Here is a 26991-nt window from a genome sequence, read left to right as displayed (position 1 = left end):
GTTGTTCCAAACATGTCTAGGCCCATCTCCCTTTTTTGTGATAATAGTGGTGCTATGGCGAATTCCAGGGAGCCTATGAGTCACAAGTACGGCAAGCATATAGAGTGGAAATACCATCTCATCCGCGAGATTGTGCATCGAGGGGACATGATAGTCATGAAGATAGCTACGAAGCACAACTTTGTTGATCTGTTTACGAAGGCTATCACGGCTACAGTGTTTGAGGGTCACCTACAAAGCATGGGTCTTCGGGACCAACCACGGCTGGACTAAGACAATTGGGAGATTTTGTACTAGGCCTTAGTGCCCTAGTGTATTTTTTTGTATTTGTACTTATCTTGTGCACCCCACTAGCTTTAGGACAAGTGGGAGATTGTTAGGGTTGATGCCCTAAATCTCATAGGGTCCTGTAGTTTGTAAACACATGTATGAATAAACTTTTGTGATGTAATAATATGAGATATTTTATTCAACACTGTCTATGAAATATGAGATATTTTAGTTTCATTAACCACAAACCAATAAACTAAAATCCCTGGTTATCGTTGTAACTTAAGCATGTATGTGGAGACAAACAAGTGGATCGTGCCTTAAGTGATAACCTAAATGGTCTTTAGTATATGGATAAAGGAGGGAAACCTTATCTTGGTGACACTACGAATAAGGTCCGCTTTGTAGATGTTACAAGTGTTGTAAAGTGCTACAAATGATTTGATCCTGGTCATTCATGTGGAGACATGCGAGCAGGGGTATCCTATACAAAGGAGTTTATATAAGACCGGACCACAAAATGTTTAGTTTTTTTATATAATGTCATTCATGACAGAGACTTTCATTTCACTAGGATGACCATAGGTAACATGACCTTAATCCTGAGTGAGTTGGGAACTCCTGCCTATGAGGACGGTCTTTTGATTTGCATGGGTGCAAGTGGCCAGATCACCGACTCAAACCTACCACTTTGGAGATTCGTCTGATTAGGGAACTGTGAACTCAACTACACAAGACAGAATTCAGTCCTTCCCCGAAGCAGGGGTAAGAAGATAAATTGCTCCCTTAAGGATTGGTTTCGGGGCTTGAACAATGTGGCGCCACACTTTCTCATGGTCCAAGAAGTGTTCACTCATAGTGGGACTATGATGTATTGTTCATTAAAGGAATCAGTGGTACTTAAGGAGTTAGATGTAACTACATGGGCAAAACGGTAAATTGGCCCAGCTGTACTTACGAATAATTTGTGAAGGGTCATCGTACTCTTGGTTATATCCAATAGACACAGAAATAAATCTGTAGTGCGAAGAGTGCAGCTGTCGGTCTTTAGTGGAATGCCCGGTAGTAAACGAATGATGGATATCATGATTAAAGAGTTTAGTCAGTAATTCACATACCGTTGGAGCTTCAAGCTACCGGTCTATAAGGTCCCCTTGGTAGCTCAATGGATTCATGTTGAGAATCAGTTTTTGGATTATTTTGAATTGTTCAAATTAACATGAGGTAATTTGATTATATATGATATAGTTAAATTGATTCAATTATATGTACTATAATTGATTTAATGTATTAGATACATTAATCGGAGGAATTAATATAAATATGATTTATATTAAATGTCATAAAGGAGTAAAAGAACTATGGTTTAAATATTACATATGATGTGATATTAAAAATATAGGTTATAGATATAATATGATAAATTAGTTATTACATTTTTTTATACTAAAAAAATTATTAGATAATTGTTGGTGGGTGGTTATTTTTTCTTTATTAACCGATTGATTGGGAAGTTTTTTATTAGTTTTAATAACTGGTGAATAAAAGGAAAAAATTGTTTCATTTTTTGGAATAAGCATTCACACCGATCAGGTAAAAGAAAAGTTATACGATAGCCTTGGAGAGAGTAAACGACCAAGCTCCTCGTTACTAGACGATAGCTTCTCGTTTGCTAAACGATCGAGTATTACTCTACCAAATCCACACAGAGCCGACACCTCATGGATTCTCACATCAAGAATACCAAGGTAACCTCTTGGTGGTGTCGAGTTTGTTGTTCGATGGTCGAGGATCGAGTATTTCTCGATTGTGTTTGAGGATCTGACAATTCGTGATTTGCACTGGTTGTTTGTTGTGTTCGTGCGCTTGATCGAGTGTGCTTAGACGCTGGACTAATGTTGATCGAATACTCAAAGAAGAGTTCTTCAAAGTTATGTCACACGATTCCCTTTGTATTTAACTTAAAAGCATGTTGTAATTTACTCGATGATGCATAACTGTTCTTGTTTATTTGTAAATGTTTTGTTCTTTCACAAAATAATCTGCTTCCGCTTAATGATTTTCTTGTTTAAGAGTTCCTCCAGGCGACGCAGCTAGCTTCGGCTAGAAAGGACGGGTGGCTCTGCTGGCTTCAGATCTGGGCAGCGGTGCGGAACCCACGAATGGCGACTCCACTCGGTGGCTGGGAACTCGAAGTCGAGCAGAGCGGAGGCATCGCGGTTGGAGTAGAAGGTCGTGGCTGGCGGCAGCATGAAGGGGAGGGACGACGAGGCATGGGTTTCAGCGCACGGGTCTATGACTGGAGAAGGCATGAAGCGAACGGCTGGTGGTTACGTCTGGGGTACATGGTTTGACTCTAAGGTGTAGAAAGAGTCAAGTTCGTAGTGATATACCCAAAAGGAGCTTGGGAAGTGGATGTAGGCCGGTTATGGTGAACCATTATAGAATTCTTTGTATCAAATTCTCTATCTCTCTCCTATTTAATTTTGTAATTAATTTGTTATTATATTTTATTGCTTGAAACTAATTGCATTTTGTTCTTGAAGTTAATTGTTTATATTTGTATATTTTGATTACTAGTATTTAAATTTCTATATTTATTATCAATCCTGTCATTAGAATCAATTTTGGGGCTTTATAGTATACTATTAACTTCTTGATTATTTTGGATTGAATTTATTTGCATGAATTTATTATTTAAATTACTTGTTAGCAAAAAGTTTGTTAATTTGTTTAATTGGGCCCACATTAGGAAAAAGTTTTCATTAAGTTTAATAAACTCTATTCACCCTCCTCTAGGGTTGCCATATCGATTCTACATTTAAGCTGATGTAAACGGAACACCCTTACCTGGGAACAGACCTAGAAGGTGAATTAGACAACAATGTTATAAGCATGCAATAAATGATTAGGTTTATTAAAGTGTTTAATAAACAAAAATCATATATTGTTAAACTATCCAATATAAGAGTTATATTGAGTCAATTTAACAATCCACTTAGATAAATTTCTTAGCCTAATTTACCTAAGTAGTGAATCCTGATTTGTAAAATACTCAGTGGGAGGAAAATGATGTATACAATACTTCAATTTCCATTTCACGATTCTCCCTGAATAATTCACATCGTGAGATCTGTAACATCCCGAATTTTAAAGAAAATTTAAGTTAATTATCTCAAATTGTTGAGTTTTAGTTTTTGCAATCTTTAGAATTTAGAATCAAATTGTTACAGTTGAAGAAGTTTTATTGGTTAATGTAGATTCTTTGAGTAGAGTTTTAAATTAATTGGAAGGGATAATTGAATTATTTGGATAAGAAATTTTGAGTTTTTGTGAAATTTGAAAGGGAAAAGAGAAATTATGGTTTTAAAATTTTACCCTCTTTAATTTTGGAATTTGGATCCAAAATTTAAGTAAAGAATTAGGATAAGATAATTGGTTTATTTGGAAGTTATTAAATCAAGTATTTAAAAAGATTTGTAAATTTGAATTTAAGTTAATGTCAAAAGTGAGATGCTATTTGGGGAAAATTGTTTCAAATTCAGAGTTTGGTTTTGTTTTTAAAAGAGGGAAAGAGAATGAAGATTTAAAATATATATATATATATATATATATATATATATATATCTACGCATTTACAATTATGTGGGTTTTAAATAATAAAATAAAATAAAATAAAATATAAACTAAAGTTATATTTTATTTTATTTTAAGTTATTATTATTTTTTATAAAACAAGAGTAGAACCCCCTCTTTAGGGAAGTTGCACGCGTGACCCCCCCCCCCCCCTTCCATTTTTGCTGTTTGCCCTAGCCGCTCAATCAATTAATTAATTAAAATAAATTAATTTGAGATTAAAGGCCAAAAAGCCAACATTAAATACCTCAACCTTAGAACCTTCCTTAGACAAAGGTCCCTTATAGAAAATTATGTTATAAATTTAATCTTTTATTATTTTCAAATTAATCCTACTAAAAGGAAATGAAAAATTAATCTTATTTCTAATCTCATTAGAAATATTTTGAATATAGGCTTAGGTGAAATCAATTTTAACAATTTAAAATTAATTTTAACCTATTTTTGCATGCAATTCTTGATTATAGATTTTAATTCTAATTTCACTAAACTTATAATGTTTATAAAGCTTAATTAAACAATTAAAACATATACATGCATATAATGACATACTTTAAAAATATAATAATTATATTTTTCTAAAGTAGTGTCATGCTTCATGCATCTCAAATTTTAATTACATTATACATAACAATTATATAGTAAAGTAATGAAAAAAATTAACATTCATCCATCCAAACCATACAATATATGTTGGAATGTCTTAAATTTGTTTGTTGGTGCTTCGAACAACCAAGTATGACCCTAGGGTTTAGAGTAGTGCGCTATATGAACTCTCTAACCCTAGAGGCAACGTTATGATGTAATTTTCTGAAAACATTCTCCCTAATAATACTGTTCTCCCTCTGCCCATGGACATAGCTAACACACCGTTAGTGAACCACGTATGTCTGTGTGTCGATCTTCTCTATCTCTACATTCCTTTTTGTGTTTTTTAATTGTCGATTTCGTAACAATATATAATAACTATTATAATCTAAAATGATGCATGGGCATGTTATTTATGCATGCAACCATATAATATAATAATTATATTAAATATGATGAATGGACATGCTTAATTATATCATGCAACTATATAATATAACACTTATATTAAAATAATGCATGAAATAATGTTAATCCTATGGTGGGATTTTGATACTATATGGCATATGATATGCTATATAATTAAATTAAAACATACATCTCATGTACAAAATAATAAAAGCAACTAGGCATGGTAGACCGAAAAACCGACCCGACCAACCCAAACCAACCGAAATCAAGTTGGACGGTCGAAAATCGATGAACTACGATCGGTGTTGATTTATGTTTTTTTTAACTGATGTGAAAGTCGGTCGGTTCAATGTTTAGTTGAGTCTCGACCCGACCCAACTAATTTATTATTTAAAAAGAAACTAATAGGGTGTGCGTGGTATAAATTCTAGGGTAGGGTTCATCTTCAGCGATTTCCTTGCAGTCGTCCGTGTCCGTCTGGCGTCCATCCAATCGTTGTAGCCTAGCCTATGGACAGTCATCCGTCCATCGATCTTAAGTCGTCTGTCCAACGTTGCAGGTGTAGCCCGGCTCCATCGTTCACTGTCCCCTTGGTAAGGCTACGTTCACCGTCCCATCATTCAGCATTCATCTTTCACTGTCCCCTCGTTCACTCTTCAGCCGTCAACAGTCAGCCTAACCTCGGTAAGGCTGAAATACTTGAGTTTTTGTTACTTTGAGACTTGAGTTTTTGTAAGACTAAAATACTAAATAATAAATCAATTTTATTACTTTGAGTTTTTGTAAGACTGAAATAGTTGGGTCTAAAATTATTCTGTGAAATTGTGAATTGTGTGATACTGACAATATATGGTGCGGTTCATCTACATGGATTCAAGGGATATGGAGTTTGATGGAACTGCAACTGATACTTCAAAAAATGAACAAGATGCAGAAACAGATGCCAATACAAATATTGTTAATGTTGATTCAGCAAATGAGGCAACAGATGTTCCAAATCCACCAAAAAGAAGGAAGAACGTGAAAAAATCCATAGTTTGGGATCATTTTAAGAGGCTAAAAGGTGATTCTAAAGACCCCTATGCTCAATGTAAATACTATGGAGTTGTCTATGCATGTCATTCTAAACATAATGGTATTGGGACTATGAAGAATCATTCGAAAAATTGTAAAAAAATACCTTTACCAGAAAAAGAGAGATCCAACCCAAATGACATTAGCTTTCAAAACTAAAGACAAAGACAATGTTGGGGATAATACTTCACAACTTGTATGTGAGTCATATAGTTTAGAGTGTTGTCGGGAAGCATTGGTTGAAATGATAATTGTTGACGAATTTCCATTTAAGTTTATGGAGGGTAAAGGATTTAAGAAATTTGTCGATAGATTAACATGTGCAAGTCAACCTAGATTTGTTGTTCTGTCTCGGTTTACTGTGGCTAGAAATGTGCTCAAGTTGTATGTTAATGAGAACAAGCATTTGAAAGACATGTTTGTGAACAAGAAGTATAGAATTTCTCTCACTACAGATTGTTGGACATCGAGACAAAATATAAATTGCATGGTACTAATTGCCCATTTCATAGATTCTGATTGGAGATTACATAAAAAGATACTTAGTTTTTGTCCAATTGAGAATCATAAAGGTGACATGCATTTCTGCATGTCATCAATTAACATGTGCAAGTCAACCTAGATTTGTTGTTCTGTCTCGGTTTACTGTGGCTAGAAATGTGTTTAAGTTGTATGTTAATGAGAAAAAGTGTTTGAAAGACATGTTGCGAATAAGAAGTATAGAGTTTCTCTCATTACAGATTATTGGACATCGGGATAAAATATAAATTACATGGTACTAACTGCCCATTTCATAGATTCTGATTGGAGATTACATACAAGGATACTTAGTTTTTGTCCAATTGAGAATCATAAAGGTGATACTATTGGTAAATGAAGGATCTCTTACCGAAGAGTTCCATGAGCGCGTTCGGATCGCTCCAATTTCACAGTGACCGAAATACAATAATATACATTCAAACGTACAGTTATGCAAATAAATAGTAATTATCAGCATGCTATGAACAAGATATAACAAGGGAGAGAGTTTTCATACCGTTAAAGACAGTCTTCAAACTTCGAAACTCAAAGCAGCGGAAACCTCCACCCGATCGTCAACGCAGCAGCACGTACAACTGCAAACTCACGACCGCATTGCGGACGACACCACCAGAAAAGAGCCCTAGATATTCTCGGAGTAAGAACCCAAAGCGTGATCTTTGGTGAATTTGGTAGAGGAAGGAGGAAGCACGGATTGTGTAGACGATAAGCAAGTGGGAGGGGAAAAGGCGCTATCATATAGCAAAATGCTTATCGTTTAGGAGAAGCTACATAATCGTGTAGGTTTTACTGAGCGATCGTTTAGGAAATGGTATATGATCGTTTAGCAAACTTGAGACACACTACGATCGTTTAAGGAAGCTATCCGATCGTGTAGGAACTAGTGTGCGATCGTTTAGGCGCGAGGTGGACGATCGTTTAGGCGAAGAGTGACTATCGTATCGGCTTTCGAAATACGTAAACGATCGTTTACTATTCACCAGCGCGCTTCTCTTTTTCTTTTTGGATGGGCTATTCAAAATGAAAACCATTTTCATTTTAATTCATCGGTACAATGCTGCCCCACTAACCCACGTCCGAACGTGAAAAATTGGCTTAATTATCATATAATTAACTAATTAATTAATAATAAATATAATCATATTATATTTTTATCCTATAGTTTGATATCACATATCTACTATAATATTTTATCCTCTACTTGATATAAATCATATTTATATCAAATTTCCTCCAAAATAATGTATCTCATACATTTAGCCAATTATATCATATATAATTAAGTAGTCCAATTATATCATATATAATTGAACTTCCTCTTGTCAATTTGAACATTTCAAATTAACCCAAACACTGGTTCTCGACTTTATCCAAGCTACCCAGGGGACCTAATGGACCTGTGGCTCGAAGCTCCAACGGTCCGTGAATAGCTCACTAAACTCTTTAGCCACGAGATCCACCATCCGTTAACTGTCAGACATTTCATTAAAGACCAACAGCTAAACTCTTCTTACTACAGATATATTTCTGTATCCATCAAATATAACCAATCATGAGTACAATGACTCTTCACATATGCTCGTAAGTATAGCTGGGCCAAATTACTGTTTTGCCCCTGTAGTTACATCTCACTCCTAAGTACCACTGATTCCTCTAATGAATAATATAACATAGTCAAACTATGTGTGAACACCTCTCGGGCCAAGAGAAGGTGAGTGGCGCCACATCGTTCAAGTCCTGGAATCAACCCTTAAGGGAGCTATCTATCTACTTACCCCTGCTCCGAGGAATGAGTGAATTCCATCTTGTGTAGCTGAGTTCCCAGCTCCCAAATCAGATGAATCCCCAAAATGGTAGGTTTGAATTGGCGACCTGGCCACTCGCACTCTCAAAGAACCGCCCTCAATGGCAGGAGTTCCCAACTCACTCAAAATTAAGGTCATGTTACCTATGGTCATCCTAGTGAAGTAAAGTCTCTGTCATGAACAGTGTTATATAACGATACGTTAACACTTCGTGGTCAGGTCTTATACAAACTCTTTGTTTAGGAAGCCCCTGCTCGCATGTCCCTAACACGAATGATCAGGATCAGACCATCTGTGACAAGTCACAACACTTATGACCATTCCACAAAGCGGATCACATCCATAGCGTTACCAGGATAAGGTTTCCCTCCTATATCCATATACTACAGACCATTTTGGTCATCACTCAAGACATGATCCACTTGTATGTCACCACATACATGCTTGAGTCACATACAGATAACCAGGGATTTTATGTTTATTGGTTTTTGGTAAAGCAAATAAAACAAGCAACTGAGCAAAATACAAGATGTGAATTAAATATCATATATTATACAACACAAGCATTTGCAACTGTTACAAACTATAGGACACAAGACTTTAGGGCATCAACCCCAACAGTAAAACCATAGAAAAGAATTTGAAGGATTGGGGCATTGAAAGCGTAATGACTTTGACGGTTGATAATGCAAGTTCGAATGACACTACCATTGCTTATCTTCTGAAAAGATTCAATAAGGGATTATTGTTTGGTAGAGAATTTCTACATGTTCGTTGTTGTGCTCATATATTAAATCTTATAGTATGTGATGCTTTTAAGGAACATAATGATTACATTAATAGGATTCAATATGTTGTATGATTTATAAGATCTTCTCCTGCACCTTTTTTAAAATTTAAAATGTGCATTGAAATTGAAAAAATTTCTTGTAAGAGTTATGTGTGTCTTGATGTTCCCACTAGATGGAACTTCACATATTTTATGCTTGAGGCAGCTGTGAAGTTTGAAAAGGTTTTTGATAGATTAGAAGATGAAGATACTTCTTAAAAATACGATTTGTCATTAAATAAGGAAGATTGGACAAATGTTAAGATGTTGATTAGGTTTTAAAAGTCTTTTATGATGTGAATGAAAATTTCGGGCTCTTTGTACACCACTTCAGATATGGTTTTTCATCAGATTATAGTGGTTCAGAATTGTATACGTTTGGATGTTGGTAGTGCAAATGTAATGCTAGTTGGAATGGCCAATAGCATGAAGGCCAAATTTGAAAAGTATTGGGGGAACAATGAAAAAAAATAATCTATTGTTGTACATTGCTATTGTGCTAGATCCTCGAAAAAAGCTAAGGTTTGTATCTTTTTGCCTTAAAAAAATTTTGGGCCAGAGGTTGCCAAATCTATAGGAAATGTATGTAGTGGAGCAATATTGTAGACATCTCTTTCATAAGTACAGTACTCAGATTGGGAGTGGGAGTGGGAGTGGAGTAAAAGTACTACTACTACTAATACACCAATTGTCTCAGTCGCGGAGACCATGATTGATTGTGATCCAACTAAAAAGGTGGGTGAAGACTTTGTCTATGATACAATTGATATAGATTTTGAAGATGATGAGACTACACCTTTCAAAAAGGGGTCAGAGATTGATATTTATTTGTTGGAAGCCAATGTTAAGAATGAAGGTGATTTTGACATACTTCAATGGTGGAAGATGAACAGTCATCTGTTTGAGGTTCTTAGTCATATGGCTAGAGATATTTTGGCAATTCCAGTATCTACTATAGCGTATGAGTTGGCTTTTAGTGCAGGAGGACGTGTTATTGATTCATCACGTTGCTCATTGGCTCCAAAAACATTAAAGGCTCTCATTTGTACTCAAAATTGGCTACATTCTAGTCCAATAGATCTTGACGTTCAACATGACTTGGAAGAAGCTTCATTATTTGAAGAAGGTATTTATTCAATTGTTTAACTTTAAATTTTATTCATTTGTATTTTGTAGTTGTAACTTGTTAGTTTAAAATCTTAATGAGATTGTCTCTCTTCTTAATCATAATTATATAGGATTTAGAGCGGTTATGAATAATGAAAAAAAGATTCAAGACCTTCCAGATTTTGTAAAGTGACATCATTTACTAGCAATGATTTTGGTTGTATTTGACTATTTGTGACGTACTACTATTTGTGTTTTATTATAATTTGATTGTATTTGACTTTATGTTGTAATTTCTAACTAGATTGTATGTGTCATGTGACATTTGTGATGTGACGTACTATTTGTGTTTTCGTTGTATTTGATACTATTTGTGACGTACACTCTCGATTCTTATATTACTTTTGTTTTCAAATATATGTGTATTATGTGTTTCTTTAAGCAATTATGTGAAGCAAACACAGTCCTAAACAATGGACATGTTAATCATTAAATATTAAGGGTTGTCAAATCAAATCATATCAATATTTTATTTTTAATACCTCTATTCCATAACCATAAGTAATAAAATGTGAAATGGTATCTTGAATTCTGAATCACAATCACAAATTAAGAGGAAAAACTAAACATTATTGATAAGGAAGAAAAAGGAAGTTAACAAATAGTTGACTTTTGATAGTTAATTTAATTTGTATAAAAAAAATTGCTATTTATAACGATAATAATTTATAACTAAATATAACTTTTACCTAATAGCAAATAGTACTAACTACTAAGTGGTAAAATGTAAATAATTAGATATTAAATATAGCCATTTTTTAAGAATATTATTTAAAAAAGAAAGGGAAAACAGCAAATCGGTCGCCAAACCGACTGACCCACCGACCGGTCGGCCGGTCATGTTTTTGCTCAATCGACGGCCAGACCGGTTTGGTCAGATTCAAAACCAATTCTTCTCAACTTAATGTTGGTCTAGTCAAAAAACCAACCCCAACCGGCCGATGATCACCCCTAAAAGCAACTTTGGGCCAAAAATTGGCATCATAAACCAGTTCAATTAATATAACAACTATATTAATTTAATTAATTAAAATATAAATTAAATAAAAAATGAAATAAGTAAAACTACTTGAAGGAATGCTCGAAACCACCTTCACGAACTGCCTGGCGTGCGTGCGGATGAACCTCGAAGTGTAATGACGCTCGTCGGTAGTGTCGAGTGTCATTACACTGATCTCAACTTTGTTACAACTAATGCTATGCTGCCGGGAGCATAATTATGCTGATCCAAATTTAGTCACAGCGTAGCATAATGCTCAAGGCAGCAGTAACGATGCCAACCCTTCTGTGTTACAGCGTAAAGGGTAGCATAGTTATGTTGTTCGTTACACTCTACCACAGAACCTTTGTCTACTTCGATCTTCAGCTCGAGCGACACAAACTTACAGACTCGATAGCGGAATTAAAACACCCAAAACACTGGGTAATTACAACATTAATGCAGTAATGTAAGTCAATTTTTGAAAACATCCAAAGTGTAAATCCTCATACATTCAACATTTAACAGTACAAAACATAAATCCCATAAAAAAATTTAATTAAAAAAAAAACTCTGAATTGAAGTTCGAAAACAGAAAATTAGAGACTTAACCTGGCTTTGATACCAATTGAAGAAAATTTTGAATACCCATAGCGAAAGAAATCAAATGCATCAGTCTCTAATTTTTGTTTTATAGAACAATAATAATTTAGAGGCGATGAAAACATAGGATAAACAAAACCTATGCATGCTTCTACTGTGCAATTAGAGAGGAAGATATTAAGCAATACATACTTCTGAAGATCTATATCTTCATGTTTTCTCTCCACAGCACGAACTTATCCGATCTCCTCTTGATCTCCCAAAATCGACACCACAAACACAACATCAAAGAAAATGGGGATACCACCACGAGGTCTTCCAAAGTTTGTAGGCTTGTACTTAATCTTGGTAAGGGAGAGAAGAAGTACTTGAGAGAATATAGAGAGATCAAAAAACAGAGAAGAATAAGAAGTTGAGAATCACTTTCTCACTCTGTTTCACACGTTTTTGAGAGGTTGAAAGGACTGAGGAAGTTATAACTCCCTCATCTTTTAATTTCAAAATTCAAATTCAAATCATTTGAATTATAACTATAATTATAACATATATGTGTGTGTGTATATATATATATTAACTAATTTAATATATATAAATATTAAACTATATGTCATATATAACATATAACCTATAGTTTATATTATATAACATATAATATAACATATAGTTTTTATATAAATCACATTCATATAAATTAATATTTGAATCATATTCAAATAACAACCTCTCTTATCAAACTATATAGATTTAATATGAATCATATTCACATTAATTTTAACATATAGTTTCTATAGTAATCATATTCATATAATTAATATTTGAATCATATTCAAAACTTTATTTTATTCATAAACTATATAGATTCGATATGAATCATATTCATATTAATTCTATCATATAGTTTATATGAATCTAGGAAGCACAAATTCTTCTAATTGCGTAGAGAATCGATATTAGATAGGATAAGTCCAGATATGTGACAGATATATGTCTGATACATGATTTGAAGTATCTGATAAATTATTTATTTATTAATTTTCAAATACGTGAAGGGGATACGTTGGGTTTTTTATTCAAATTAAAGTCCAGCCACTTAAAAAGCCCAACCCACAACCCATTTTATTTAACGTATTTTCAGCGTATCCATATTTTAGTTTTTTAGAAATTGACATATCGCCATATCATATCCGTATCCTGTATTCGTATCTGTGTCTGTGTTTCTTATCATATTCATATAACTAATATTTTAATCACATTCAAATATTTATTTCCCTTATAAAACTACATAAATTTAATATGAATAATATTCACATTAATTTTAATATATAGTTTTCATATAATTAATATTTAAATCATATTCAAATAATTATTTCTATATAAATTTAATATAATGTATCAACATACATTATACTTTATAATGTATCAATATATATTATTTACTTGTATCTTATACAATTAATGTCTTTTAATTGATTTGAACAAATCAAATTAAACCAAAAATTAATTTGATTCTCATTAGTCCTTATTGAGCTAACGAGGGGACCTTATAAACCTATAGACTGAAGCTCTAATGATACTTAATTAATTAATTAAACTCTTTCATTAACTTAACTAACCTTCATTAATTGTTAGTCACTCCACTAAAGACCGATAGCTACACTCTTCACACTATAGATATATTTCTATGTCCTTTGAATATAACCAATCGACAGTGCGTTGATCCTTCACAAATTTCTCATAAGTACAGTTGGGTCAAATTATCGTTTTATCCCTATAGTTACATCTAACTCCTTAAGTATCATTGATCCCTCTAGTGAATAATTAGTTATAGTCCAACTATGACTGAACCCCTCTCGAGCCAAGAAAGAGTGAGGCGCCTCATCGTTCAAGCCCTAAAAACAGTGCTTATAGGAGTAATTTATCTACTTACCCTACAACAAGGAATGAGTGAATTCTTTCTTGTGTAGTTGTGTTCCTTGTTCCTCAATAAGACGAATCCATAAAATGGTAGGCATATTGAGTCAGCAATTCTGGCCACTCTCACCCATGTAGATCAAAGGACTGCCTTTCTAGGTAGGAGTTTACAACTCAATCAGGATTAAGGTCAAGTCACCTATGGTCATCTTGGTGAAATGTGTGTCTCTTCTAGCAATGACATTATAAAGAGAGACTCAATATTTTGTGGTCTGGTCTTATACAAACTCTTTATATAGAATACTCGTGCTTACATATCTCCACATGAATGATCAGGATCAGATCATTTATAACACTTTGCAATAATTGTAACATTTACAAAGCGGGTCATATTTGCAAGATAAGACACCCAACCTTATCCATATACTACAAACCATTTAGGTTATCACTTAAACATGATCAACTTGTATGTTTCTAATTTGAATACCCACAGTAAAAGCAATCGAATGCATTAGCCTCTAATTTTCATTTTACAGAACAATAATACTTCAGAAGCAACGGAAATGTAGGATAAACAAAACCTAAGCATACTTCTACTGTACAATTAGAGAGGAAGGAATTAAGCAATACATACCCTCAAAGATTTATATCTTCGTGTTTCCTCTCCATAGCACGAACTTGCCCAATCTTCTCTTGATCTCTCAAACCCGGCACCACGAATATAACATCAAGGAAAAAGGGACACCACCACGAGGTCTTCCCCACTGTTCTTATGGATGAGAATCGTGTAGATTTTGTGGGTTTGAATTTAATCTTGGTAAGGGTAAAAGAAGTACTTGAAAGAATACAGAGAGACCAAAAGCCAGAGAGAAGAAGAGAAAGTTGAGAACCACTTTCTCACTCTTCTATTTCACGTGTTTTTGAGAAATTAAGAGGGTTGAGGGAGTTATAACTCTGAAATCAATTTTAAGCCATTTAAAAACATGTTATGATACTAACTGAAAGGAATTTGAATACTTACAGTGGAAGCAATGGAATGCATTGGTCTCTAATTTTCATTTTACAGAACAATAATAATTTAAAGGCGACGGAAACGTAGGATAAATAAAACCTAAGCATCCTTCTACTATGCAATTAGAAAGGAAGAGATTAAGAAATACATACCCTTGAAGATCTATATCTTCGTGTTTCCTCTCCATAGTACGAGCTTGCCCGATCTCCTTTTGATTTCCCAAATCCGGCACCACGAACGTATCATCAAGGAAAAAGGAATACCACCACAAGGTCTTCCCCGTTATTCTCAGGAACGAGAATCGTGCAGAGTTTGTGAGATTGCACTTAATCTTGATAAGAGAGAGGAGAAGAATTTGAGAGAATACAAAGAGACCAAAAACCAAAGAAATGATCATCATCTCTCTCTTCTACGATTTTTTTACATGAACAAGAGAGGTTAAAGGGTTGAGGAAGTTATATCTCCTTCCCCTTTATTTTTATTAATTTGAGAGAATAACTCCCAAAGGGAATTATTAAATTTAAATTCAAATTTTGAATTTAATATATATTAACCACTTTAATATATGTTTCATACACAACATATACTCTATAGTTTATATTATATCACATATAATTTACTATTCTCTCAAATAACCTATGTTATTAATAAAAATCATATTCAGATTAATTTTAACCTATAGTTTATATGAATCACATTCATATAAAAAATATTTGAATCACATTCAAATAATTATCTCTCCCATAAAACTATATAGATTTTTAATATGAATCACATTCACATTAATTTTAATAAATAGTTTCTATATGAATCATATTTACATAATTAATATATTCAAATATTCATTTCTCTCATAAAACTATATAAATTTAATATGAATCATATTTACATTAATTTTTAACATATAATTTTATATGAATTCCATTTATATAATAAATATTTGAATCATATTCAAATGTTATATCTCTCATTAAATTATATATTGTATCACCATACATTATACTTTATAATGTATCAAAATACATTATTTAATTGTATTTTATACAATTAATTCCCTATCAATTTGAACAATTCAAATTAAATCAAAATTAATTTAATTCTCATTAGTCTTTATTGAGCTAATGAAGGGACCTTATGGACCTATAGATTGAAGCTCCAATGATACTTGATTCATTAATTAAACTCTTTATTTAACCTAATCAACATTCATTAACTGCCGATCACTCCACTAAAGATCGTCAGTTGCACTCTTCGCATTATAGATATATTTTTGTGTCCATTGAATATAACCAATTGATAGTGCATTTGAAAGGAAAACCATCAAAGGTTTTTGCAATGAAAAGTGGGGATCGATCCCAATTTTGTTTTTCACAGAATTTATGAAATTACAGAACTAAAAGAAAACAAATTATGCATTAAAATTAAGTTTACAACATGCTTTTCAAAAGGGAAAAAAGGAGAAGAAAGACTTACCTTTGAAGAACAATTCTTCAAGATTTCCCTCGAACATATCATGATCCCTTTATCCAATTGGGGCATCACCACAAATGGAGCCTCTTATATTTTCTAGGATTGAGAATTGGCAGGAGTTGTGGGCTCTGCTTTTGATTTGGAAGAGGGAATAAGAGGATTTTTTAGGGAACCTTTCTTTGTGAAAATTTCCTTCAAAGAGAACCTTTCTCCAGGTTTTCAAGGAGGAAGATGAATGAGCATCAGACACCTCATCCTCTTCCCACATCACGTACTTAGTTGAGATAAATTAGGGGAAGGGGGAGTTATAACTCCCTCCCTCCCTTTAATTAATTAATATTAATTTAATAAAATTAAATTAATAATAATTATACATATAATAACAACCTTATTATATGTTATATTTCATATAACACATAATCTTTAGTTACACATTGTATCATATACAATATAACTTATAGATTTATTTTCTCTCAACCATACATGGCATTTAATATAAATCACACTTACATTAAATTCACTTATATGAATCTCATCCATATAATTTGAATCATATTCAAATTCCTCTCATATTACCTTAAATCATAATGTATCAAATACATTATATTAATTATATCGCATATATAATTAATTTAGTAAACTATATCATATATAATTAATTTTCTCAATTAATTTGAACACTTCAAATTAATCCAAAATTAAGTCTCAATTAAATCCCTGTTGAGCTACAAAGGGGACCTTATGGACCTGTAGATTAAAGCTCCAATGGTACTTGGATAATTAATTAAACTCTTTAATTAAATTACCCAACTTTCATTAATTGTCGGTCATTCCACTAAAGACTGGGAGTTGCACTCTTCGTACTATAGATATATTTCTGTGTCCATTGGATATAACCAATCAACAGTACAATGATCCTTCACAAATTTCTCGTAAGTACAGTTGGGCCAAAATTATCATTTTGCCCCTATAGTTACATCTAACTCGTTAAGTACCATTGATTTCTCTAATGAACAATAAGTCATAGTCCAACTATGACCAAGTCTCTTTCGGGCCAAGAAAGGGTGTGGCCACTATGTTCAAGCCTCGAAATCAGTCCTTAAAAAAGCAATTTATCTACTTACCCCGACATTGGGGAATGAGTGAATTTCATCTTGTGTTGTTATGTTCCCAGCTCCCCAGTCAGACGAATCCCCAAAATGGTAATCTTATTGAGTTGAAATCTGACTCACCCTTACCCATACAAATCAAAGGACCGCCTTCATGAGCAGGAGTTCACAAATCACTCAGGATTCAATTCATATCACCTATGGTCATCCTAGTAAAATGTAAGTATCTATTATTAATGACGTTATATAATGAGACCAATCATTTCGTTGTTCGGTCTTATACAAACTCTTTGTATAGGATACCCCCACTCACATGTCTCCATATAAATGATCAGGATCAAATCATTTGTAGCACTTTACAATACTTGTAACACCTACAAAGCGGGTCGTATCCATAGTGTCACTAGGATAAGGTACCCAGCCTTATCCATCTACTACAAACTGATTAGGTTATTATTTAAACAAGATCCACCTGTATGTCTCTACATACTTGTTTAAATTACATAAAAAAAACCTAGGATCTTTAGTTTATTGGATTTAGTGTATGTTTATAAAATAACAATTATTTTATTAATAACAACTTATTTATACAATGTTTACAAACTACGAGAATACAAGAGATTTAGGACATCAATCCCAATAGCATTGACCCTTCACAAATTGTCCGTAAGTATAATCGGGTCAAATTGTCGTTTTACCGCTATAGTTACATCTAACTCCTTAAGTACCATTGATCCCTCTAATGAACAATTAGTCATAGTCTAACTACGACTGAACCCTTCTCGGGTCAGGAGAGGGTGAGACGCCTCATTGTTAAAGTCATAGAATCAGTCCTTAAGGGGGCAATTTTTCTACTTACCCTTACAATAGGGAATGAGCGAATTCCTTCTTGTGTAGTTGTGTTCTCAGCTCTCCAATCAGATGAATCCCTAAAATGGTAGGCATATTGAGTCAACAAATCTGGCAACTCTCACCAACGTAGATAAAAGGATCCTCTCATAGGCAGAAGTTCACAACTCACTTGGGATTAAGGTCAAATCACCTATGGTCATCCTGGTAAAATGTAAGTCTTTTATAACAATGTTGTTACAAAGAGAGACTCAGCATTTTGTGGTCCGATCTTATACAAACTCTTTGTATTGGATACCCTCGCTCACATATCTCCATATGAACGATCAGGAACAGATCATTTGTAATACTTTACAACAATTGTAACATTTATAAAGCGGGTCGCATCAATAGCATTACTAGGATAAGATACCAAATCTTATCCATATACTACTAACCATTTAGATTGTCATTTAAACATGACCCACCTTTATGTCTCTACATAGATGGTTAAGTTACATTAGATAACCTTGGATTTTAGTTTAATGGATTATTGCACAAGCTACATAAAAACTAATCAACCATTGATTCAACTAACATATAACTGCGAGGCTTTAGGGCATACATCCCAACATCATGAATATGTTGAGTCATTGATCTTAGCCATACACATTGTCGACTAGCCTCATGAATTGTTTTAGTATGATTTGAGGATGTGGCCGTTATGGCCTATTTCACTTATCGCCATGATATAGCAATTCCTCCACATGTAAATAGATAACCTATTTAAGATCAACTTTGTGGGTCTGATAAATATCCAGAATCTGCATAACTAACTAGATCAAAATTTGATTTATTTAAATAAAACAAACTCATATTGATCGTTCCTCAGAGATAACGAAGTATATGCTTAATTTCGTTCCAATGTCTTTTTGTTGGAGAAGAATTATATCTAGTTAAAAATTTACTAAAAATGCAATATCTGGTCTTATATTATTAACAAGATACATAAATGCACTAATTGCACTAAGATATGGTACTTTAGGACCAAGTATTTCTTAATTATTATCTTGAGGTCAAAATATATCTTTCTTTACATCTAGTGAATGGGCTTCCATTAGAATGTTTAATAGATGTGATTTGTCCATATAAAACCTATTCAAAATTCTTCCTTTATAAGTTAACTGCTGAACAAATATTTCATCTACTAAATGTTCAATTTTCAAACCAAGGCAAAATTTTGTATTTTCGAGATCTTTCATCTCAAATTCTTTCTTAAGATATTCTATTGCTTTTGAAAGCTTTTCAGAAGTTCCAATTATATTTAAATAATCAACATATACAGTTATAATAGCAAATCTTGACTATGATTTCTTTGTAAAAATACAGGGACATATTGGATTATTTTGATATTCTTCTTTCAATAAATATTCACTCAAGAGATTGTACCACATTCGTCCTAGTTGTTTCAATCCATATAGTGATCTCTATGACTTTATTGAATACATTCCCAGGAATTTGATTTATATGTTTCAGGTATCTTAAGTTTTTTTGGGATTCTCATATAAATATCATTATCAAGAGATCCATATAAATATGGTGTAACTATATCCATAAGATGCATATTTATACTTGCATACACAGTCAGACTAAATAAACATTTTAGTGTAATTGCATCCATCATCAGAGAATATGTCTCCTCATAATCAATGCTAGGTTTTTGTGAAAAACCTTGTGTAACTAGTCTTGCTTTATATCATGTGACCTCATTATTTTTATTTCTTTTTCTCACAAACACCCATTAGTATCCCACATGTTTGACACCTTTTGGTGATTGAACTACTGGTAAAAAAAAACCTAATATTTTGAAAGTGAGTTTAATTATGTCTTAATTGCTTCTTTCCATTGAAGTCAATTTTTTTTATGTTGACATTCTTCAACTGATTTTTAGTTCAAAATCCTCATTTCAGATATAATATCAAGAGCAATATTATACGCAAAATTGTTGTCAATAACTATATTAGTTCGATTCCATTTTTTCCCTGCCATGACATAGTTTATTGAAATCTTATTATTATCTTTAGATATTTCACCTTCTTGACTAATCGACTATCAGTCATATCTAAAGTTTTTTCATAGATATTTACATCCTTAACCAAGTCTTTTTTACTATTGACTATTTTTCTTTTTTGAGGATTTTTATCTTTTGAACCCAGTGGTCTAATACGCTTTTAGCATGTTACAGACTCATTAGTGACAACTTAATGTGTTGGGATATTAATTTTCGATGGAACATTTGTAGTTGGTATATGTGACTTAGTTACTTTTTTTGCATCTATAAATACATCTGGTAACTGATTTGCTATATTTTGCAAATGAATTATTTTTTTTATCTCCAAGTTCACATTGTTCTGTACAAGAATTTAAATGAAACAATAACGATGCATTCCATGTAATTTCTTTTTTCAACTTATTAATTCCTCCCCCTAACGTTAGAAATTTATCTCATTAAAATGACAATCAACAAATCGTGCAGTAATTATATTACATGTCAAAGGTTCAAGATATATTTGATGGGGAATCATATCCAACATATATTCTTAACCTCCTTTGAGGACCTATTTTAGTATGTTGTGGTGGAGCAATTGGAACATGTATTACACATCCAAAAATTCTCATATGGGAAATATTTGGTTCATGGCCATAAGCTAATTGTAATGATGAGTACTTATGATAAGCTATTGGCTTAATATGTACAAATGATGCAGCATGCAAAATAGCATGACCCCATATAGATGTAGAAAGCTTAGCACTCATAAGCAATGGTCTAACAATTAATTGCAAACATTTTATAAATGATTCTACTAAACTATTTTGTGTATGAACATGAGCTACAGGATGTTTAACACTTATCCCAATTGGTATACAATAATTCTCAAAAGCTTTAGATGTAAATTTACAAGTATTATCAAGACGGATGATCTTAATTGTATAAACAGGAAAATGTGCTCTTAACTTAATTATTTGAGCAAGTAATCTTGCAGATGCAAGATTTCGACTTGATAATAAGCACATGTGTGACCATCTACTGGATGCATTTATTAATATCATAAAATATCTAAATGGTCCACTTGGTGGGTTAATAGATCCACGTATATCACCATGAATTCGTTCTTAAAATGTAGATGATTCAGCCCCCACTTTAGCTGGGGACGATCTAATTCTTCATTGGGAAATACTAGAACGTTTTCTTTTTTCTTTTATCATGAATTGCCAATTTACCATTTGAGGGGGAGGGGGGGGGGGATTGTTGGAATAAATGATAGTGACTTTTCATGTAGAGTTGCATAGTTTCATAAATGAATATGTCCTTTTGAAAATAACCAACTTATAAAAGAGACATGACTATTCAAACGACCACGAATAATCTATAAATATGTCTCTTCTTCAAATTCTTTTTAAGAATTTTTTCATAATCACTTTTCTCTCATGAAACTTTCTCTGTTTTCAAGTTTTTGAAGTTCAGTTTATTTCCACAAAATATAGTTCGTTGGATCTCGTGGACGAGGTGTTGCTTGCTTCCATAAGAAAGGTAATTTGTTCTATATGTCATGTGAGACAATTACTCAAGAAACTCAGACATTAGTAAGTAAAATTGTCATAAGGAGACAACGTGAATTCGTTGGACTCATATTCTTTCACATTTACAAGGTTATGTATTTTCTCATATTTTTGGTGAAATTATTCATATAATATGTTTCATTATTCTAAAAACAACGTATACAAAGAAATGCAATAAAAGAAATGATTGTGTAGACGTGTACCACCACGAGTTTGAAGTTAGCCACATAGGTGGAAGAAATAATGTAGGTGATGTAAAAGGAAGAAAAGTCGTGTATGTGTACGTGTACCTTGTTCACGAGTCTTATACCCTAAATCTGTCCACAAATTTTTTTTAGAAAAAAAAAAAAAAAAAAAAAAAATTCTAGATTCAAGGTCTAATTTCTATTTAATTTTTAGGTTTCAAAATCTTACACATATAGTCCTTAAATTTTGAATTTGATTCCAATTTAATTTCTAGGTTCCAAAATGTTGCAATTTTACCATTCACAATTGAGTTTTGTCTGAATTTAGTACCTAGATTTCAAGACTTTATATTTTTAATCTCAAATTTTCATGAAATATTCACTTTCAAACATTGACATCAATGTCTATTAATTAATTTAAAATAATTATGAAATAAAATTTTTAAACTTTATTTTAAAAGTGATGAAAAACAAAGAAACTTAATTAACTATAATTCATCTAACTATTTTAAATTTACTAACATACATTAATATTGAAGACGAAAATGAATATTTAGTGAAAATTTAAGGTTGAAAATGTGAATCTTGATGTCTAGGGATTAAATAAACAAAAATCAAATTTCAAAGGTAAAATTGTAATATTTTGAAATCTAAAAACTAAATTAAAATCGAATTTAAAATTAAAGGACTAAATATATAACATTTTGAAACCTAACGATGAAATAAAAACCAGACTTCAAATCTAGACATCAAAAAGTATGTTAGCTGACTTTTATAATTTTTCTCTCTACCCCCAAATCATAATTTTGTTTTTTTACCTTATTAAATTTTATTTGTTTATTTCCCCCGAACTATCCTCTATTTGTCATTTATTTGTAAAACTACATGAACTTTACCAAAATAAAAACTCCAAATTCACATTGAAACTGAGGTGTCCCATAGGGACAGATGTTTAATGCTACCGGAATTCACAAGGCCGCTCTCATGGCTTCCAAACCCAAAGCCCAGCTACTCCATACAAGTATTTCTCTCTCTCTTTCTCTCTGAGAATTAGGGTTTATAGCAATTGAATTTTGCAATTCGATTTTACTATATTCTTCTGTTTTGTTGTTACAATTTCAAATTGTGGGCAGTTGCAGGGACAGCAGTGCAGAGCTCAGCCAAAAGGGCGAGGACATTATCCACTCAATCCTCCATGAAAGACGCTTTCGCTAAATATGCTGACTACCTTAATAACCTTGTGAGTTCATCATTTTCCTTATAACTCTTGTGTAAGGAGGCACCAATGAATCGAATGCTATCGTTGTTACTTCATTTCTCTTTAGCTCCGACGATTTCGCGTTGGGCCAAAGGCTATTGGAGACTGTTGAAGGAAACCAATTTGGAAAGTTAGTGTTTGTTGTTGTTGTTGCTGTTGTTATCGTTGTGGGTTGCTTTAGTTTGTTTCCTTTGTCACATTACTAGCTTATTGGCTTGAATTGCTGCCGATGAAATGCAATGTAGTTGGTTAAGTTAAGCCCATGTTTCTTATTTCTTGCTTGTTACTATGAAGTATGAACTCAATAGTTGGCCATCCAGCATCAAGAGATCTTCAGGCTAGTTAGTTTTAGGGTTTTTTGGGTAGACTAGTTTGCTATAATGCATGAGTTTGCATCAATTTGAACCCTTTTTTTTATTCTACTTTTTTGGTTGGCCAAATCTGCAGAATGACAAGCGAGAAAGAGTGGTGAAAGCAAGCCGTGATATTACAATGAACAGCAAAAAGGTCATTTTTCAAGTACACAGGTGGGATCTTGCCACTCTGTTAATATCTACTTGTTCTTGTTCTTAATATCTTTTGTTTTACTTTGTTTTGTATATTATTGTTTTGGTTTCGTCTATTTTCAACCATTGGTAGTCTTGAACTGTTGAGCACATCTATCTATACAGTTTTTCACTTATATCCATTTTGGATTTTCATGGTCTAGTTGTTGATAAGAACTCATGATGAATATAATTATATGTATGTAGAATGTGGCTTAGTGGTATGATTTTTAAAACAGAATCAGTAAACAGAACAAAGACGAAGTTCTGGAAAAGGCAGAAAAGGACTTGGGGTATGTGACAACTCGGCATGTGTCTCGGCTTGTAAAAGAACTACAGGGAACCGATTTCTGGAAGCTAAGGCGAGCATACTCACCAGGGGTAACCTTTCTTTCTTTTACCTTTTTAAGCCAAAAATTAAATGATGAGCTGATTTGCTTAGCTTTGGCTCCTGCAGGTGCAAGAGTATGTTGAAGCTGCAACGTTATGTAAATTCTGCAAAACAGGAACCCTTTTGAGTCTTGATGAGATAAATGCTACATTATTACCCCTCAGTGATCCATCACTTGAACCTTTACAAATTAACAATCTCGACTACCTCTTGGGGGTTAGTAAAGTTTTGTTTCTTATCATGGCATTATTTTGTTCAAAATGATTAGGACCAAAATACATTTTGTACTAAGAGATCCACACCATGCTCTGTGATATGTACTTATCGGTCAGTTAAGAATCTCTAAAATCCATCTAATCGTTACTACTATTGGAAAGTGATAAACAAGTGAGTTCACGAATTTTGTTAGTACATGTTAAACCCCTGTTCTAGACTAAGAGAAAATTCATGTTCCATACAGCTTTCAGATTTGACTGGAGAACTGATGCGGTTGGCAATTGGTCGAATATCAGACGGTGAACTTGAGTATGCTGAGATGATATGCCGATTTGTTCGTGACATTTACCGTGAGCTCACTCTTTTAGTACCACATATGGATGATACTTCAGATATGAAAATGAAGATGGATACCATGCTTCAAAGTCTGATGAAGATAGAAAATGGTATTTTCTCAAAATGTTCATCTGTAAGCATGACCTACTTCATTTGTGCATTGGAAGTCAGAAACCCATTGATCAGGTCAAGCATGTTTTTAACTAGTAGTCGTAGGAACTTGTGAATAGCCAGTTTGATACTGTATAAACAAAGAATGCGAACGATTATAGATATGAGCAGTACGCGTGTTATTGCCCATGTGTTGAGGGGCACTGGGCTGAAAAACCATTAATCCACTAAAGACAATAGTAAAGTTTGGTGGAATGGAAATAGTCTTCATTGGTTTACTTGAGATGGATTTTTAGAGAGGAATTGATTGTTTTGAGGTTTTCAACTTTCTATACTCTTAATAGAATCAATTTAACTTTTCCAGGATATTTAATGTATATTTCATGTGGTTATCAAGAGTTTAATTCTTTGGAGACTCCAAACTTAAATTCCTTTACATACATGATGATGGTGTAGATGGATCAATTAGCAGAACATATTTCATCAGATGTGTCCTTTTGCTTCAGTTGCCAATATCTTAACTTGTGTTTACTTTTGCAGCTTGCTTCAGTGTTCATGTTCGAGGATCAGAATACATGCCACTACTTGGGTCAGACGATCCAGGTTCATTCTTGTCAGGGGTTCCCGATATCGAGCTCTAAAGTCATTTTTTCACTTTTGCCAAGTCATTTATTTTGCTGTTATTGGAAATGAAAACACTTAGAAGGTAGGACCGACATTCTATCATCCTTGCCTGAAAAGAGAGAGAAAAACTTCAGGAGGAGAAACCTTAGAACTTGGGAAATTTTGTTAAGTTAGGGGCAAGAAGCATCTTGGATGTTTGGCCATAATGCTAAGTTGTGATCCTGAATTAAGATCTTTATATATATTGATTTGATTGTTTTTCATATTTTTAAATGAAATTTCAATGTAGGCATAGAAATCTTTACAATAAATTTGGGCCAAAGGTAGGGTTTGTAGGCCAATCAGCCGGTGGGGAGACCAGAACGTGAGAAAGCAAGGAGGTGATGGTCGCAGGAAACATGTTCCTCTTGTCCCTTCAAACTTTTTTTTTTCTTTTTTCTATATGTGAAAATATCTTTTAAAAAAAAATGAGACAGGAAGTGGGGACTGATTATGTTACAAAAGGCAACTATCTAGTTCTAGCTCAACTCAAGCATAAGTCAAATGGTTGGCATATGTATGGTTAACCTCTAACCTCGTAGTTGTACATATGTACCTTAACCAATTGAGCTATGTTTAAAATAACGTTTAGATTTTAGAGTTTTATTGTCAAAAAATAATATGACATACAATTTTCAAAGATTTTTTTTTTCTTCATTAAGAGAATAACCTACAATATAGGTTGTATCAAATTGAAATTTTAAGCTAAAATTTGTATCAATTTAAACCATGAATTTAATAAGTGAATCAATTTGGGCTTTCTATTATAATTTTGTTTTAAAATTGTTAATGCACAATGTTTACACGTGTATTACGTCTTATTTATAAAAAATGAGAGAATCAAGTATAGTAGTGGTTTTTCATTTAATTTGAGCCGTTTTTCATTTGCTCATCTTTCATCTACTTTTCATTCATTATTTAGAAAGAATCAATTGATTATTCTTCTAGTACCTTTGTAAGACTTTTGGAGAAGATTCATTTTATATAGGTGATTTTGAGTTGAATAAAATGAAATCAAGGGGAAAATAACTAAAAACCACAAAAAAAAATAGTAATGATATTTGTCTAATTATTTCTCATGTGATTTCTGTTTCACAATCTTCATTTAATTCTTGAACATGAACATGACTCAATGGTTGAGATACCACTTCACTCGATAACTTTCAGCATGAAGTTGGTTATTTCTATTAGTGGGAGGTCTTTTGAGTGAGATCAAAACTAAAAGTCATGAATTATTATACTTCAAATTAAAAATATCATGTCATTGTAGAAATGCTCTTGCCACTATAGTAAATATCACAAATGACTAGAAGTTTAAAACTAGTTTCATAATTATTTGGGCAAGTATCAATCTATGTCTAAACTTTAGGAGTTGTATCAATTAAAACCATAAACTAATAATGGTATCAATTTAAACCTAAAATTCCATAATG

At 32.8% G+C, this 26991-nt stretch overlaps 1 protein-coding gene across 1 annotated transcript; it reads left to right on the top strand.

Annotated features, from left to right (window-relative positions):
• Positions 1 to 22838: 22838 nt before the first annotated feature.
• LOC120075864 (Translin family protein) lies at positions 22839 to 25792 on the top strand. Its single transcript, XM_039029575.2, has 7 exons — positions 22839 to 23059; positions 23172 to 23278; positions 23744 to 23823; positions 24081 to 24222; positions 24299 to 24448; positions 24693 to 24894; positions 25436 to 25792. The coding sequence occupies exons 1-7, from the start codon at positions 22987 to 22989 to the stop codon at positions 25534 to 25536; spliced, it is 855 nt and encodes a 284-aa protein (XP_038885503.2). The 5' UTR covers positions 22839 to 22986; the 3' UTR covers positions 25537 to 25792.
• Positions 25793 to 26991: the final 1199 nt, after the last annotated feature.

This window comes from Benincasa hispida, chromosome 4 (genome assembly GCF_027475165.1).
Source record: "Benincasa hispida cultivar pf3 chromosome 4, pf3_genome.v1.1, whole genome shotgun sequence".
Lineage (NCBI taxonomy): Eukaryota > Viridiplantae > Streptophyta > Magnoliopsida > Cucurbitales > Cucurbitaceae > Benincasa > Benincasa hispida.
The sequence above is the reverse complement of the archived record's forward strand: the minus strand, read 5'-3'. Positions and strand labels throughout refer to the sequence as shown.